This window comes from Hippocampus bargibanti, linkage group LG14 (genome assembly GCF_051943395.1).
Source record: "Hippocampus bargibanti isolate YZ-2025 linkage group LG14, ASM5194339v1, whole genome shotgun sequence".
In the NCBI taxonomy this organism is placed as follows: Eukaryota; Metazoa; Chordata; class Actinopteri; order Syngnathiformes; family Syngnathidae; genus Hippocampus; species Hippocampus bargibanti.
The window spans coordinates 19,539,870-19,556,694 of record NC_142747.1 but is presented as its reverse complement, the minus strand read 5'-3'; the positions used below and the strand labels follow the sequence as shown (position 1 = coordinate 19,556,694).

Here is a 16,825-nt window from a genome sequence, read left to right as displayed (position 1 = left end):
CATTAAGGATATTTCCAGTCGCACTCGTGAGTTAGAATCAATATTCCAATCAGTGTTTAATAAAACTGTTACAATTGCGAAGCCGTATTTAAAACCTGTTGTGGTTTTTCAAGTTTTAAAGATATATAAACATTTCTCATTCGCTGGAATTAGTCTCTAGTGCACCCGTGGCCCATAAATGGGTTGGACAATATATGGATATATGTATGAATAGATGAGTATGAAATTAATATTTAAGAAGTCCCTAACTAAGACTAAATACATCAAAAATTATATCAGATGAAAGAAAATGCGTTCTAATATCTTCTTACTTTGAAAGAGTCTCACCGGAAGTGATGCTACTCGTGTGAGTTTGATTTGGACTCAATCCGAAAGGACGACCGTGAGGCGGCTGCAGGTAAAGGTGACAACGAAGAAAGAAGAAAGGAAAAAGATGGACGGCAGAAGCGATTCGGACAGGAGGAAAACGTTGATGTCTTCCTGTGGGAGCTTGTACGACAGCAACAACTTGCTCATGCAGTACTGCCACAACAACGGTCAGCGTGCGCGTGCATACACACACACACACTCGCGCACACATATCGAAACATAATATACAACATAATATACATCTTTTATTCTGAAACTTGCACCCACCCATTTAAATCGGCATCAAACGCTCTGTTAATCACATACAAACAAAAGGCCAGTAAAACGCTCGTTTTCGTTTCAAATTAAACGTGTTGCTTTTTAGAAATGAATTAATGGTGCTAATTTTATCCCGCTAATATTAACCCTTCCACATTTTGGACGTTATATGAATTCCCAATTAATAACATCACAATGTGCTCAGATGATTTTGTGTTAGCTCCGGTGGACATTGTAACAGTTTGGTGTAAAATGTGCACTAAATTAGGAGACATTTTTCATATGCATTAGCATTGATTTTTGCGGCGAAATTATTATTATTATTTTGTCTTCTTTTCGAAATGATTTTAAAATATACACGGGTGGGTGTACAACAGAACCATAGGAAGTGGGTGTGGAAGTGGGTGTGCAGGAAATTTCCTCCGCATGAGAGCAGCGCAGACCGCCGGCTTGGAATTGAAGCGGATTTACAGTACGTGTGGGGACAAGAGATGAGCGACAATGTATTTTTTTTTGTCAATGGAGGCTACAGCTTCGTGTTTGCGCTCGACATTTAGCTTGTAGCCACCATGATGTCCATGATCCACTGGTGAAAAGGAGGCTTTGATCCTCTCCTCTTTTATTTCGAACTGCTTCATGCAACAAAGAGTGCAGAAAGTGCTTAAGATTGAAGACTGTGTCTTTTGAGTTGTCACATTATTTGTTGTTTTGTTTTTTTGACTTCAAGATGGCCCCGCGTGAGTGGCTGCCTTTACAGCAGCTCCTGTATTTTTTTTTTTTTTTTGCTGCTGTGAAATGTACATTTCCCCACTGTGAGACAAATAAAGGCTCATCTAATCTCATCTAACACTCTTCTCTGCAGACGACACCATTTCGGCAAGCAGCAACTTGGAAATGGAGGACCGCGTTTCTCACCTTGAGCAGAGGCTTCAACTCCAGGAGGACGACATCCAAGTCCTGAAGGCGGCTTTGGCCGACGCCTTGCGCCGACTGGGCTGCTGCGAGGAGCTGAATCTGACCTCCCAGCAGGCAGGGGGCGCCCACGCCACCGGGAGGAGGTCCTTTCCCGGTACAGCCACGCCCGGCAAGGGTGAGTACGATATACTCGTCTGTTTTATGACGGAGAGAGTGGCGACGGTGAACAGAACATATCACGTACACACAAAAGAGTACCATATTTAGCGCATTATAAAGCGCACACCCAATGAATGGTGTATTGTGATACTTTATACCAGGGGTGTCAAAGTCATTTTTTGCCGTGGGCCACATTGTAGTTCTGGTTTCCTCTCGAGGGCCGTTATGAATTTGGGGAACCCATTAGAATGTTTAAATCCCTTCAAATATTACATGTAGAGCACACAGCAAATTAATGACTAACTCGTTTTCAAATCTGAAGTCAAGAATAATGACTTTTATTGCGGTTGACATCCAAAAATATGACATTTTGGCTCAGATTTTAGTAATCATCATGGAATTTAACAAGTTTGATTTGCTTTCGCGGGCCGAAAAAAAATATGTGGCGGCCCGGATTTGGCCCGCGGGCCTTGACTTTGACACCTGTGCTTTATACATATATAAGGCACACTGGAGTGTAAGGTGCCCGAAAAAAAGTCTACCAAATACAGTTAACATCCAACTTACGACCGAGTTCCGTTCCGAAGAAACGGTCGTAAGTCAAAATGGTCGTAAATCGAAATCGATTCAAAATGTTGAAGAGAGACTCAGAGGCTAAATGACTCGCTAACTCCTCCCCCTCTGGTGCCAATACACGGTCGATTGCTGTGCGAGCGTCAGATGTTGGCTGGCTAGCCAAAATTTGCTTTCGCGGACCGAATAAAATGATATGACGGGCCAGATTTGGCCCCCGGGCTTTGACTTTCACACCTGTGCTTTCCATATACTTAAAAAAAAACATACAATACATCTCAATGGGTGTGATCTCCATTGTACATTTTCATTTAACTCTTATGGACAATAAATGTTAATAATGTCACTTTTTTTTTTTTTTTTTAATTATCCTGTCTTGCATTGCGGTCAGTTCGTCAGCTACTTCAGACTCTTCCCACCAAGCCGCTGAATAACGGATACGTGCAACACAAACGTCTTCTGTCATCACCGTCCTCGCCCAAGAAGGACGTGTTGAACTCTATCAAGAGGTACGTACGGACAGATACTTTGAAAAGTATCGATACATTTTTATCATATCACGTGTCTGTCAAGGAAAAGCATGTCAACAGAACGGCTCACGCTGGCCAGAAGGGAAGCCTTGGCGGCCGAGGGTCGAAGTCGAACAACCTCATCCAGCAGCTCCACAGGCGGGAAAAGGTTAACCCTTACTGACATTATATACTCGTTTTTAAAATATTTTTGTTCCTTAACTCATTCACGGCCATTCACGAATTGGTTCGGGAATTGAAAATATATTGTAGAGTGCAATTCCTGAATTTGTTCGGGTTTAGCTAGATAGCTATGAGTGGAGTGGACACATTTTTGCACTTGTATGGCAGTGAAAGATATTTAAAAAAAAATACAAAACATGAAATGTATATGTTAACTATGAACTACTGTACTTAATCATTTTATTTGTTGATAATTTAAAATAACATAACATCCATTTTCTTCCACCTGTCAGGATTTGGATCACAAAGGCAGCAGCTTTCACAGGAAAGCCCAGACTGAATAACTTAATTAACTAATTGTTTCCAGAGACAAATTGATTAAATGAGTCAATACAAGGAAGTGAGAGAAGGATGGAAGGGGGAGGGATGGGGAGAGACACGCACGGACTCGAAGAATGAAATGGTGCAGCATGACGTGGTGTTTTTCCACAGCTTTTTAATCAGAGCCCAAATGTCCCACGGTCATGGAACGCAGCACGTTTTCTCACTTCTCACGTTTTATTGAAAGTTAAGTCATTTTCCGCATTGTTTTCTACGTGACATGTAGAAGATATTTGGAAAAAAACTGCCAATATAATACAAGATAGGTGTACATTTTTAATAACAATTTATTCTTGTTGGAAAATGGGTGTGGCATAGTTGAGGAAGTGACTGCTGATTGGTTGAGAGCAGCATAGGAGGAGTTGACAGACGAGTGAAGGAAGTGTCCCCAAGTGTTGCTGAGCACCGCGCCACACGAACACGAAAACGCAAACACGCAAGCGCTCAGTAACGGTGAAGGGTTTGGTGTAGACGACGCAAGCCGCCATGAAGAAATCAGTAAGGTAAACTAACTTCAAATCGCTAATTTAGTGCATCGTCATTCATATTTTCGAGGCAAAGTTGCGTTCTTAATGTTGCATGTGATGCGTTCAATACCCACTGGTCTTGCAACTTTTACGTTTGTGGAGTGTAATTTTAAGTTTTATTGACAGACGCGGCGGCGGACTAACAGCACGTACACATGTACACACACGCACACACACACGTAGTGTAGTTTAGTAATAATTCATGCAGCAGGAACTGATATTTCATGAAGCTGCTTAACGCTAATGTGCGCACAGACATTAGGGTGGATTTTGTTGCGTTCGCGTGCTCCTTTCGTGTCTTTTTCTTTTTCTTTTGTAACAGTTTGTGTGGAAATAGCGTCTTGTAATTTGAATCGGATGATTACATTACACACAGACACTCCCTCACTCAGACTGAAGGCGCACAAAAAGTATCAACTGGCGTGCGTGCGTGTGGTTTTTGCCAGTCCATTAGTAGCACGCAAGTAAGTAAGTACGCATTAACGTTCCCACATGGCCGACAAAGAAAAACAAAGTCTGTCGCACCCTTCAAATCTGAATTTTATTCGAACTTAGAAGTTAATTTCATTGGTTGAATCCAAAGTGGGAAGATATGACGAACAAATGCAGGACAGGTAACTTTAAAGGAAAACCAACACAATTTTTTTGTTTCCTAACTGACATCAGAAAAACGTTTTATAGCATCTAAAATACCCAAAACACGCAGTATGATATTTTTAGTCAAATGCAAAACACCAATGAAAATGAGTTAGTGTCCCAAAAGTACTTCAAAATGACAGCAATCTAGCACCCAGAAAATGCAGAAGTAGCTAGATAAATGCAGATAAATGATAGATAAATGCAGAAGAAGCTAGATAGCTATCTAGCTAGCTAGATGTTTTTCTTTTTCTTAAAATATGATATATTTAGTGCAAACTCAGCACATATACACTGAGTGTGTGTCTGTGTTTGGACATTATTATTTCCTAGTGTGTGTATGTGTGTGTACACGTCCATTAGCCCTTCGGTATGTGTGCATTTTGGTGTTTGAACTGTTTTATATATGTCGCTGTGTGCGAAAACGTACAGTATTTGGGGAAATACTGTACACACATAACTGAACAGCAAAGCACACATCAGCAAGCGACGACTAATTGGTTGTGAGAAGTGCTTGTGTTGCTCATTTCCATTTGGACCCGAGCTATGGCTATGGCTAAGTACCCTAGCATTCTCTGGCCTCTCATTAACGTCTCCACTTTGGCCAGAGGACTGCGACGCTCACACACACATTATTGGAGACAAAACAAGTCTGTTTGAGTTCCTCAGTTGCTTTTTTTTTCCGCCCTTTGCATGGCATTCAGTGACCGTTTCCATGGTTATTGCCGGAAAAAAAGCCAAACACTTTCATTTCAATCTTAACAGGGTTTTTGTCATTGTCACTTAAATTCCAGGACCCACTAAATATTGAGTTTTACAACGACATAAACATTCATTGCAGTGTAAGAAACTGTAGATTTTCCTTCTTTCATCAGAAAAAAATAGTTAATTCCTAAATGATATGGGTCTGGAGTATTATGAGCTTGAAATGAGGGCGGCTGTGCAAAATACAATGCAATACATACATGCGCTACAATAACAGCTGAAGCTATAACAAAGCGCTAACATGGAAAAAAGGGGAAATGCTGCCCCCTTGTGGAAAGGGGAAAAAACATTTCCAGAGGCCATGGTCAGCGCTTTATCGGCACCCAAGCATGAAAAAACAAATTTGTGAATGGCGCTCTACGTTATATTTTCAATTCCCGAATAAATTCATGAATAACAATAAATAAATAGCTAATAGATAGCTAGCTAATATGTTTCCTGACTCAAATAGCTGGCTAGCAAGCTAGATAGCTTATAGCTAATAGCGAGCTATCTAGCTAGCTAGTTTCCCATGGCCAGCGCTTTAACAACACCCAAGCAAGAAAAAACAAAACCCGAACAAATTTGGGAATTGCTCTCCACGTCACATTTTCAATTCCTGCCACTGCTCACCCAGCTATCTAGCTAGGTATCTGTTGGCTATCTATTAGCTAGCTTTCGATCTATTTGAGTTACTTCCGGGTTGAGTGAACGCTGCCGCGTGTGGCTGCCGCTGCTCACCCACAGAAAAACTTATCCTGTGACTGTAAAGTGACCTTGAGTGTTTTGAAAGGCGCTTATGAATGAAATGTATTATTATTATTATTGCATTCTGGGCTAACAGACTAGCGGCTAACATGCTAAGACTAAGTTCCGCTTTCATGCTACAGGCTAAACGGTACATCCTGATAACGCACCTGTGGTTATTATGCTAATCTACACGTTCGACAAACATGCTGGAGGCTAAACTGGACAATTGAGGCTAACATACTAAAACACAGCGTTTGGCAAACATGCTACAAGCTAACACGCTCCTTTTTCCTCCCCCAATTTCAGTAAATCCAAAGAATGCACATATAATGCAGGTAAGATGACTTCTTCCTTATTATCACGATTCAAGTAAGATTATATTTTGACATTTTCATCCCTTTTTCAGAGGATGGCTACGTCAGGATGTTCCTGCGTGGCCGCCCGGTCACCATGCACGTGCCTGACCAGCTGAGAGACAATTACTGTTTAGACCACAAGGGGGTGCTACCAGACCACAAGCTCAAGCTGGAGTGGGTGTATCCTTCAATGGAGATGCTAACCTACGCTACGCATGGCGAAGCTATCTACTTCGCCAAACTGAAAGACAATTTTGAATTATTTAATAAGAATTCATGGACAAAATATAATTCACATCAGTCCGTGATTCGGATAGTTTTAGGCCAGCAGAGAAGGCTTTACAGGCCTTGACAGCCCGCCACTGTACTATACTCTTGTGTTTATTTTCCATAACGGCATGATGACAGTTACGGCTACCGCGGGCGCGACTGCCGTTCCAATTTGTACCTTCTTCCCACCGGAGAGATCATCTATTTCAATGCTTCCGTTGTGGTCCTATACAACACTGATGAACAGCAGCAAAGACATTACTTGGGACACAATGATGACGTCAAGTGGTGAGATGCTAAACTACACGTTTATCTCACATGCTAGCTTGAAGAACCAGAAGCTACATATGTAACATTAAGGAATTTAAATGATAACTTACTGTAGCTACTAGAGATTGAACTACGCAGTTACATATCTGAAAACGTTCAATAATAATAAAAAGGCATTTGGCTAACATGCTAGATGCTAAATACACACAATAGGCTAACATATTATAATACATGAGCTATGCGTCTTCAGTTGACCTCATTCAAGACGTCTTGAAAATCTATTCGCTGTCTTGTTATCAAGCTGGCTATCTAGCTATTTAGCTAGCTACTGTATCTATTAGCTATATAGCTAGCTAGCTATTAGCTATCTATTCGCTAGGTATTAGCTATATATTCGCTAGGGATTAGCTATCTATTTGCTCGGTATCAGCTAGCTATTCGCTAGGTATTAGCTATCTATTTGCTAGGTATTAGCTATCTATTCGCTAGGTATTAGCTGTCTATTCGCCAGGTATTATCTATCTATTCGTTAGGTATTAGCTATCTATTTGCTAAGTATTAGCCATCTATTCGCTAGCTATTAGCCATCTACTCGCTAGCTATTAACTATCTATTCGCTAGCTATTAGCCATCTATTCGCTAGCTATTAGCTATCTATTCGCTAGCTAGCTAGCTTGCTATCTATTGGAGTTACTTCCGGGATGAGTGAACAATGGCGCGTGTGGCTGCCGCTGCTCACCCACAGAAAAAATGACTTATCCTGTGACTGTAAAGTGACCTTGAGAGTTTTGAAAGCCGCCTATAAATGAAATGTATTATTATTGTTATTATTATTATTATTATTATATGAAAACATTTTGTCTTTCCAGCTTGAGTGTACATCCTGATATGGTAACCATAGCAACAGGACAAGTGGCGGGAAATACGAAAGATGGAAAGGTAATGAACGCATAAACAGGCTAACATGCTAATATTTCATGCTAATGTGCAAGATTTTGTGTGTGTGTGTGAGATTAGCTAGCTATCTGTTGGCTATTTATTATCTATCTACTAGCTGTCTAGCTAGCTATCAGCCTTTGAGCTTTCTAGGTGGCTGGCTATCTAGCTAGCTATCTGTTGGCTATCTATTATCTATCTACTAGCTGGCTGGCTAGCTAGCTTTCTATCTATTAACTTCCGGGCTGAAGTGAACGCTGGCGGGTGTGGCTGCCGCTGCTCTCCCGCGGAAAAAAACTTATCCTGTGACTGTAAAGTGACCTTGAGAGTTTTGAAAGGTGCTTAGAAATTAAATGTATTATTATTATTATTATTATTATTATTATTATTATTTGTTCCAGCTTCAGCTGTTGTTAAAGCGCTATATAAACCAATATTTGCATTGTATTTTGGACAGCCGCCCTCATTTCAAGCTCATATAACTCCATACCCATATAATTTAGGAATTAACTCTTTTTTTTTTCCTGATAAAAGAAGAGAGTCTAAGGCTTCTTACGTTGCATTGAATGTTTATGTCGTCCTAAAAGTCAATATTCTGTGGGTCCTGAAGTTCGAGTGACTATGACAAAAACCCTGGCACTGGAGTGGATACATTTTTTTGCACGTCTGGCAATGAAAGCTGCCTCCAGCACAGACTCAAACTAAAATTTGACACACTCCACGTGTTGGTGTTTAGCTTCTAGCGCCTCACATCCGTGTTTGGGATTCTGTGAGCTTGAACACTCTTCACGTGCTGGGATTTGGCGTGTTTGACAGAGCCGTCACCTGCTTGTCCTTCTCCAAGTCGGTGAGTAGCGCCATCTAGTGTTCAACCTTTGTTTCAAAGTTCCGAAGTGTGGTTTTGACCCGCTAGAATGGCGGCAGCTTCCTGTGCGCTGTTGACGACGCCAATGACCACATCCTGTCTGTATGGAATTGGCAGAAAGAGAAGCAACTGGCTGATGTTAAGGTTAGCTTCTGAAGGCCATCTCGATGGTGTTTTTCGGAAATGCTAAATGCGCCCTGGCATTTTTTTTTTTTTTTTTTTTTTTTTTGCAGTGTTCCAATGACTCAGTACTGGCAGCCGTGTTCCACCCGATGGACGCCAACTTGATTGTCACCTGCGGAAAATCGCATCTTAATTTCTGGAGCCTGGAGGGAAACACGCTAACCAAGAAGCAAGGACTGTTTGAGGTAAAAAAAAAACTATATCATTACTTTGTGAATCGATATCTCATGTTTTTTGTTTTGACTATAGAAACATGAGAAACCCAAGTATGTATTATGTGTGGCGTTTGCCGAGAACGGAGACGCCATCACTGGAGACTCCAGTGGAAACATCTACGTTTGGGCCAAAGGTACTTGATATGATTTATACTTTCAGCAAAACGTTTTACACTTGTGGACAAATGTGTCATCACTCATGTTTTGTTGAAAAAAAAAAACAAAACAACAGGTGGTAACCGTATTAGCCAGGTGTTACCGCGGGCCCACGAGGGCGGCATCTTCTCCATCTGCGTCTTAAAGGACGGCACGGTGGTATCTGGCGGAGGAAAGGACCGGAAATTGTCCCTGTGGGATCGCCAATACTGCAAACAGGGGGACATGGAGGTCAGCATGAGTTTAGGATGGACAGTCATCCCTTGCTACTTCGTGGTTTGATTATTTAATGAATGCGTCGCAGATTAATTTTTTTAAATAAAGTTTTTTTTTAAAAAGTCCGCAAATGGCTGGACGATACTGTAAAACAACAGTGGGTTACAGAGGGATTACTGTATTGTATAGTCTGTGTAAGCTCTCAGTCGTACAGGAGTGGTCCATCGATGAAAAGGTTTCTTCAGCCATCATCTGGACTTCTTTGAAGGTGTCGGACGTTTCGCTTCTAATCCAAGATGCTTCGTCTTACTGGTAGTGTTGGCCCTATATATATCCCTACTCTCCATGTCCGAAACCTTCAAAGAAGTAAACATAACATAAAAACTTTCCAGCAACTACTGTATTTTGTATTATTTTCTACTTTCATTTCTTTCATAACTTTTCATGCTGTGAAATGTAAATTTCTCCACTGCGAGACTAATAAAGGCAAATCCAATCCAATAGCAAAAGTACTGCACTCCATAACAAACCACGTCTGCACTCAAGGAAAGAGGGTTACAAAAATTAGTCCGCCGGCCACTGTGGTGCTGTGTGGTTTGGTTCATCCGCCAAAAACTAGTTCTGATGCCAAGATTATATTCAGGCCAATTTCATTGTTCGGAAGGTGAAAAGTTCACAAGATTATATTTCGGCTCAATCAACTTTGTTTGCGTCCTTCAGGTGGCTGACGCGTTTGGTCCGATTCGGGCCATTGCAGAAGGGAAGGGAGATGAACTGTTCATTGGAACCACCAAGAATGCCATCCTCAAAGCAGCTTTCCCTGACACGCTGACAGCCATTGTACAGGTAAGACCATCTTGAACACGATGATAATAAAATATGCTCACATGCTAAACTGCTCATCTGGATAAAATGGTGACAAATTCCAAAATGCTAATTGCGCTAGCAGCTAGCTCTCTTAACCCTCATATTATGTTAAAGGACAACCGACACAGTTTCTTTTTGTTTCCTAACTCGCATCACAAAAACGTTTTATAGCATCTAGAATACCCAAAACACGCAGGATGATATTTTTAGTCAAATGCAAAACATCAATAAAAATGACTTCAAGTGTCCCAAAAACTGCCACAAAATGAGCTTGGAAATCGGGATTTTCAGAAAGTCCCGCCCCCTTGTTTGTGACGTCACGCCAGTAGACTCCTTCACAAACTGCCTTGCTCCAGAATCAAAACAATGGCTTCAAAGAGTTTAAATTCGTAGAAGATGCTTTCTTGTTTCATATCCACTCATGAATATGATTGAAATAGTTCTGAAGTGGAAAGCATACATGTTTGCAATCGATTAAAGAATTTATTCCGTGCCATTTTGAGGCAACATTGGAGGGAAATGGATCACCAAAAAAGAGCCAGAAGAGGGCGACCAAGCTCCGTGTAAGGAATTAATCAGCCCGTTTCCACAGGCTGATAAATTCCTTACATGGAGCTTGGTCGCCCTCTTCTGGCTCTTTTTGGTGCAACATAACGTTTTCAGACCAAACAAGTACAGCAAAATGCATTGACGTGATGGAAGGACTGCTACAATGTCTTTTTTTCGGTCAGGGGCGTTCCTTCAGTGACGTCACGTACGGACTCGTCATCAACTCAAAAACAAGACTTCATGAATATTCAGTGCGAGTCTTAAAACATAAAATCTAGCTATATGCGGCGGAATCTTTGTAAAATACGCTCAGTAGAAATCATTTGAAGACATTTTACCAAATTATGGACACAACTTGTCCTGAGGCGTCAGTTGTCCTTTAATGTAGCCCCAAGATTGGACTTCTTTACTGAATTGTCGACTAGGTTATACATATAAAGATACAACATTTGTTTTTCCGTCTTGCTAAATGTTGTTGTGGTCTGCCAACAGGGTCACACGGACGAGCTTTGGGGTCTGGCTGTACATTCGCGTCTGGATCAGTTTGTCACCTGCTGCCAGGATAAACAAGTTCATCTGTGGGACACAAACTCTCACCAGCCCATCTGGTCCAAGAGCATTGAGGTCATTAAAAAAAAGATTATGTGGGAAAAATGCGTCCACTCCAGTGCCAGGGTTTTTGTCATTTTCACTCAAATTGCAGGACCCACAGATTTACCCCTCTTTTTTTTTGTATCGTATGACCAGCATTGTTTTTTTGTTTTTCTCTTTCTTTCCTAATATTTTTCCAACTTGTTTTTTTTCTCTGAAAATTTCAATTTCCTCTATATTCTTCTTTAAAAAACATGTTTTATTTTGAAATGCTGGACTTTTTTTTCCCTGGATATTTTTCAGTTTCTCCGATACTTGTGATTTTGGTGCCAAGATGGCGCCGCGAAAGTGGCTGCCTTTCCAGCAGCTCCTGTATTTTGTTTTTCTACTTCTTTATTTCCTTTCCTCTTTCTTTCATAACTTTGCTGCTGTTTTAACTTCCGGGTAGAGTGAACGCTGGCGCGAGTGGCTGCCACTGCTCACCCGCACACAAAAATCCTGTGACTGTAAAGTGTCCTTGACAGTTTAGAAAGGCGCTTAGACATTAAATTTATTATTATTATTATTATTATTATTATTATTATATTATTATTATTATTATATTTTTATTATTATCGAGTTTTAGGACTACATAAACAACCAATGCAGCGTAAGAAACCTTAGATTCTCTTCTTTCATCAGAAAAAAAGAGTTAATTCCTAAATTATATGGATCTGGAGTTATATGAGCTTGAAATGGGGGTGGCTGTACAAAATACGATACATACATATTGTTATATATAGCGCTTTAAGAACAGTTGAACGCTCTAACAAAGTGCTAACATGGACAAAAGGCAAATGCCGCCCCCTTGCGGAAGGGTAAAACATTGCTAGAGGTCTGACCAGCGCTTTATCGGGACCACCGGCCAGAAAAAGCAAAACTATGTCAACTTTATTTTGCTCGAGAGTTATCTGCAATGGAAATGCGGGTTGCTGTACAAAAGGCAAATGCTGCCCCCTCGTGGGAGGGGAAAAAAAATAATACATTGCCAGAGGTCTGACCAGCGCTTTATCGGTACCACGGCCCCCTGCAAAAAAAAAAAAAAAAAAGAATAAATTCGGGAATGGCAGTGAATGAGTTAAACGGGTGTTAAAACTATCTCATCGATGTTTCAAAATACTAGCTAGAATATTTGTTGTTTTCTACTCACAGGATCCGGGAAGATGTGCAAGTTTTCACCCCAATGGAGAGGTCCTGGCGGTCGGCACCATGATTGGAAGGTATGCAAACTTGCAATTGAGTTGCAGTATTTGTAGTATCAAAATGGCCGTTTTTTTTGGGTGCTTCCTTTTGATTGTATTTGTGTGTGTGTATTTCAGATGGTTGGTGTTGGACACTGAAACTCGTGACCTTGTTTCTGTCCACACAGACGGGAATGAGATCATCTCCAACGTCAAATATTCTCCAGGTCAGCCAAAAACAAGGCCTTTGGTATGTTAGCAATTGATGCTAACCTCAGCGCTAACCACAATGTGTGTGTGTGTGTGTGTCAGATGGCAACTTCCTGGCAGTGTCTTCCCACGACAACTTCGTTTACATCTATGCTGTGACAGAAAACGGACGCAAGTACAACCGCGTGGGAAAATGTACTGTGAGTATTATGCAATAAAAGTTTTTCTCTCTTAAAATTAAAAATAAGGAATTTTATTATAATAATAACATTAAAAAAAAAACTGCTATTCACAAATGTATTCGTAAATTGAAAATATGACGTAGAGCACCATTCCTGGATGTCTTCTTTTTTTTTTTTTTTGCTTGCTTGGGTGCTGATACAGCGCTTGGACAGACCTCTGGCAATGTTTGTTTCCCTTCCACAAGGGGGCAGCATTTCCCTTTTTTTTCCATGTTAGCGCTTTGTTCCAGCTTCAGTTCTTGTTAAAGCGCTATATAAAGCAATATGTACGTATTGCATTGTATTTTGGACATCCGCCCTCATTTCAAGCTCATATAACTCCAGGCCCATATAATTTAGGAATTAACTCTTTCTTTTCCGATGAATGTAGAGCGTCTAAGGTTTCTTACACTTACATTGAATGTGTATGTAGTCCTGAAACTCAATACAGGTAACATCCGTCTTACGACCGAGTTCCGTTCCGACCAAACGGTCGTAAGTCGAAACGGTCGTAAGTCGAAATCCATTCCAAATGTTGAATAGAGACTCGGAGGCTAAATGACACACAAACTCCGCCCTCTTGTGCATGTGTTCTTCAGGGTCACTCCAGTTTTGTGACGCACGTGGACTGGTCCAGCGACAGCCGCTACCTGGTCACCAACTCAGGAGACTATGAGATCCTATTCTGTGAGTGATCTCTACCACTTCCTGTCTTGCACGTGTATTTGCCGGTACATGAATACACACTAAAAGTGTTAACACGCTACAGGGGAGGCGCCTAGCGGCAAACACCTGACCAACATGGACGCCGTGCGAAACCTCACGTGGGCCACGTCTACCTGCACGCTGAGCTTCAACACATTTGGTAAATTCGGCCATGTCGGCCTATTGTTTGGATCTTGTTGTAATACTTTTGTCGACCACCAGGTGGCCCACTTATTTAGTTTGAGACAAAATTACAAAGCATTACTTCAATGGACACAGTGATACCTCACTTTACAAACTTAATTGGTTCCCAGAAAGTGTGTGTAAGGCCAAATGTGTGTCTTCCAAATATTTATTTCCCATAGGAAACCATTAAAAATGAGAATAATCCGTTCTCAGGTTCCCATAAAACATAATTTTCTACTAAATAAGCATTGAACCTACACTAAATACACCTTATTTTATGTATAATAAATGTGCTATTGTATTGTAATTATGTTTTTTTTCCAGGTATTTGGCCAGACGGCGCGGATGGCACAGATATCAATGGCGTTTGCCGCTCACACGCCGACTCCCTTGTGGCATCGGCCGATGACTTTGGCAAAGTGCACTTGCTGTCGTATCCGTGCTCCTATCCCAGGGTCAGTTGCCTGTTATTGTTTGTGCTACTTTGCTATGCTAACTTGGCTGTTCCCGATCTTCCATGTTTTTTTGGGGGGGGGGGGGGGGGTCAATTGTTGACAGTGTTTTAGCTTTATTTCAAAATTCTTATTCAGTTGGAAATCTTACTTATTGTCCATCCGATTTACGACCGAGTTCCGGTTCTGACCGAACGGTCATAAGTCAAAATGGTCTGAAGTTGAAATCCATTCAAAATGTAGAATACAGAATAGAGTCTAAATGACTGGAATGAATAGAATTAAAATTTTAAATAGATAGAATAGAATTAAATTTTTAAAAATAGGCTCTGAAGGTCGTGGTCGTAAGTCGAGCCGGTCGTAAGTCAGATGTTACATGTATAATATTTCCATTTATCTGTAAATCTGCAAAATCCATTTAAATCAAATGGAATGCGAGTCAATGAGGTCTGGATTAAAAAAAAAAAAAAAAGACAGTAATAATAATAATAACAATAATAATAATAATAGTAATAATAAATACATAACAATAATAATAGTAATAATAATAATAAAAGTAGTATTAATAATAGTAGTAGTAGTAGTAATAGTAGTGGGAGTAGTAGTAGTAGTACTAGTAGGAGTAGTAGTAATAATAGTAGTAGTAGTAATAATAATAGTAGTAGTAGTCGTAGTAGTAATAATAATAATAGTAGTAGTACTAGTAATAGTAATAATAATAGTAGTAGTAGTAGTAGTAGTAGTAGTAATAATAGTAGTAATAGTAATAATAATAGTAGTAGTAGTAGTAGTAGTAATAATAGTAGTAATAGTAATAATAATAGTAGTAGTAGTAGTAATAATAGTAGTAGTAGTAATAATAATAGTAGTAGTAGTAGTAATAATAATAGTAGTAGTAATAATAGTACATACATTTGTAACAACATGACCGCAACATTGTGGAGACAAAGCAACCTCGACACAAACAAAAAGCAAAACCAAGAAGAGCATTTTCTCCAGGTTCGGTGCAGCAGTTAATTTGCATCTCAAAAAGAATGGATATTGCTTCAAAAGGCTACATACATGAAATTTTGCCCAATGCTAAGCTAACCTTTGTAGTCATGCTAAAAATGTCATCTCCCAGGCTCCGAGTCATGAATATGGCGGCCACAGCAGTCACGTGACCAACGTCGCATTCCTCCACGACGACAGCCGTCTAATCTCCACCGGAGGAAAGGACGCCAGCATCCTGCAGTGGCTGGTCACTTAGGTAACGCTTGTCCTGTGGCCTCCTTCCCACTGGGGGGCAGCACTTGTTTCTTTCCTTGCGTGCCTGCACCTTAACATTACGCTGGATGAAATGAATGTTTTTATTATGTTACATTAACTCGTGTTTGCTGTTTAAAAGTTACAGAATGTGAAATGTGTTAGCCTAAAAAATTAGCATTAGCAGCCTAACTGTGCCTGGGTGATATTTACTCTTAGGTTTAACTCATTCACTGCCAGACGATGCGCAAAAATAATCATAATAATAATAATAATACATTTGATTTATAAGCACCTTTTAAAACTCTCAAGGTCACTTTACAGTCACTGGATCAGTTTTTCTGGGGGTGAGCAGCGGCAGCCAGATGTGCATGAGATTTGCTTCTGTGTGGTCTAAATATTTAATATATACACTATTTACTCATGATATGGATATATAATCTGTTATGAGATGTTTTAGAGTGGCCGTGCTTTTTTTAATATCGGAAACGTGTAATCTATAATTAATAGCATATGTCTGATGTGGGCGTGTCACTTGTTAGTGATTGACAGGCAGCTTAAATGTGTTTGTTTGGTATTATTTGCTTAATAAAGTTTTTACTAAATGATGGAATTTGCTCCTCATTTTTTTTGACTTCTCATCATTAATATACAAGTAACATCCGATTTACGACCGGCTCGACTTACGACCACCTGTACTTACGACCACGACCTCCAGACCCTATTTTAAAAATTTGAATTATACACCTGGTACCGCAGCATTTTGAATGGATTTCGACTTACAACCATTTTGACTTACGACCACAGCCTCCGAGTCTCTATTCAACATTTTGAATGGGTTTCAACTTACGACCATTTTTGACTTACGGCCGTTTGGTCGGAACGGAACTCGGTCGTAAGTCGGATGTTACCTGTAATTAAAACTGAAGACTAATTATTGATATATTCATATTTTCCCTGGCCTCTTATACTTACATTTTTGTTCCTTTGTAAATCAATTTTCTTATTGTTAATCTCACCATATGTAAAAGAATAACGAAGCAGAAATGATAATAATAATTTTATTTCTAAGCGCCTTTCAAAAGGAGACTTTATAGTTACAGGATAT

The 16,825-nt window shown here is 40.2% G+C and overlaps 1 protein-coding gene across 2 annotated transcripts; it reads left to right on the top strand.

The window, feature by feature from the left end:
• Positions 1-371: 371 nt before the first annotated feature.
• On the top strand, positions 372-16,325 carry eml2 (EMAP like 2). Of its 2 annotated transcripts, XM_089014082.1 has the most exons (22): positions 372-536; positions 1,490-1,717; positions 2,666-2,783; positions 2,848-2,952; positions 6,311-6,339; positions 6,411-6,540; positions 6,769-6,918; positions 7,770-7,839; positions 8,573-8,683; positions 8,750-8,845; positions 8,935-9,069; positions 9,134-9,233; positions 9,332-9,486; positions 10,192-10,317; positions 11,380-11,511; positions 12,670-12,737; positions 12,837-12,925; positions 13,011-13,108; positions 13,729-13,816; positions 13,899-13,994; positions 14,345-14,475; positions 15,596-16,325. In XM_089014082.1, exons 1-22 carry the CDS (start codon positions 434-436, stop codon positions 15,719-15,721), a joined length of 2,484 nt encoding a protein of 827 aa, XP_088870208.1. In that variant the 5' UTR covers positions 372-433; the 3' UTR covers positions 15,722-16,325. The 2 variants fall into 2 exon arrangements, with proteins under 2 accessions (XP_088870208.1, XP_088870209.1); XM_089014083.1 differs by lacking the exons at positions 372-536; positions 1,490-1,717; positions 2,666-2,783; positions 2,848-2,952 and adding an exon at positions 3,724-3,850.
• The last annotated feature ends 500 nt before the right edge of the window (positions 16,326-16,825 follow it).

Excerpts from the sequence above, each read along its gene's own strand:
- eml2 (XM_089014082.1), top strand. The coding sequence starts at position 434 with ATGGACGGCAGAAGCGATTCGGACAGGAGGAAAACGTTGATGTCTTCC. Across the intron at positions 10,318-11,379 it reads CGCTGACAGCCATTGTACAG|GGTCACACGGACGAGCTTTG; the intron begins GTAAGACCATCT and ends GTCTGCCAACAG. Across the intron at positions 12,738-12,836 it reads GTCGGCACCATGATTGGAAG|ATGGTTGGTGTTGGACACTG; the intron begins GTATGCAAACTT and ends TGTGTATTTCAG.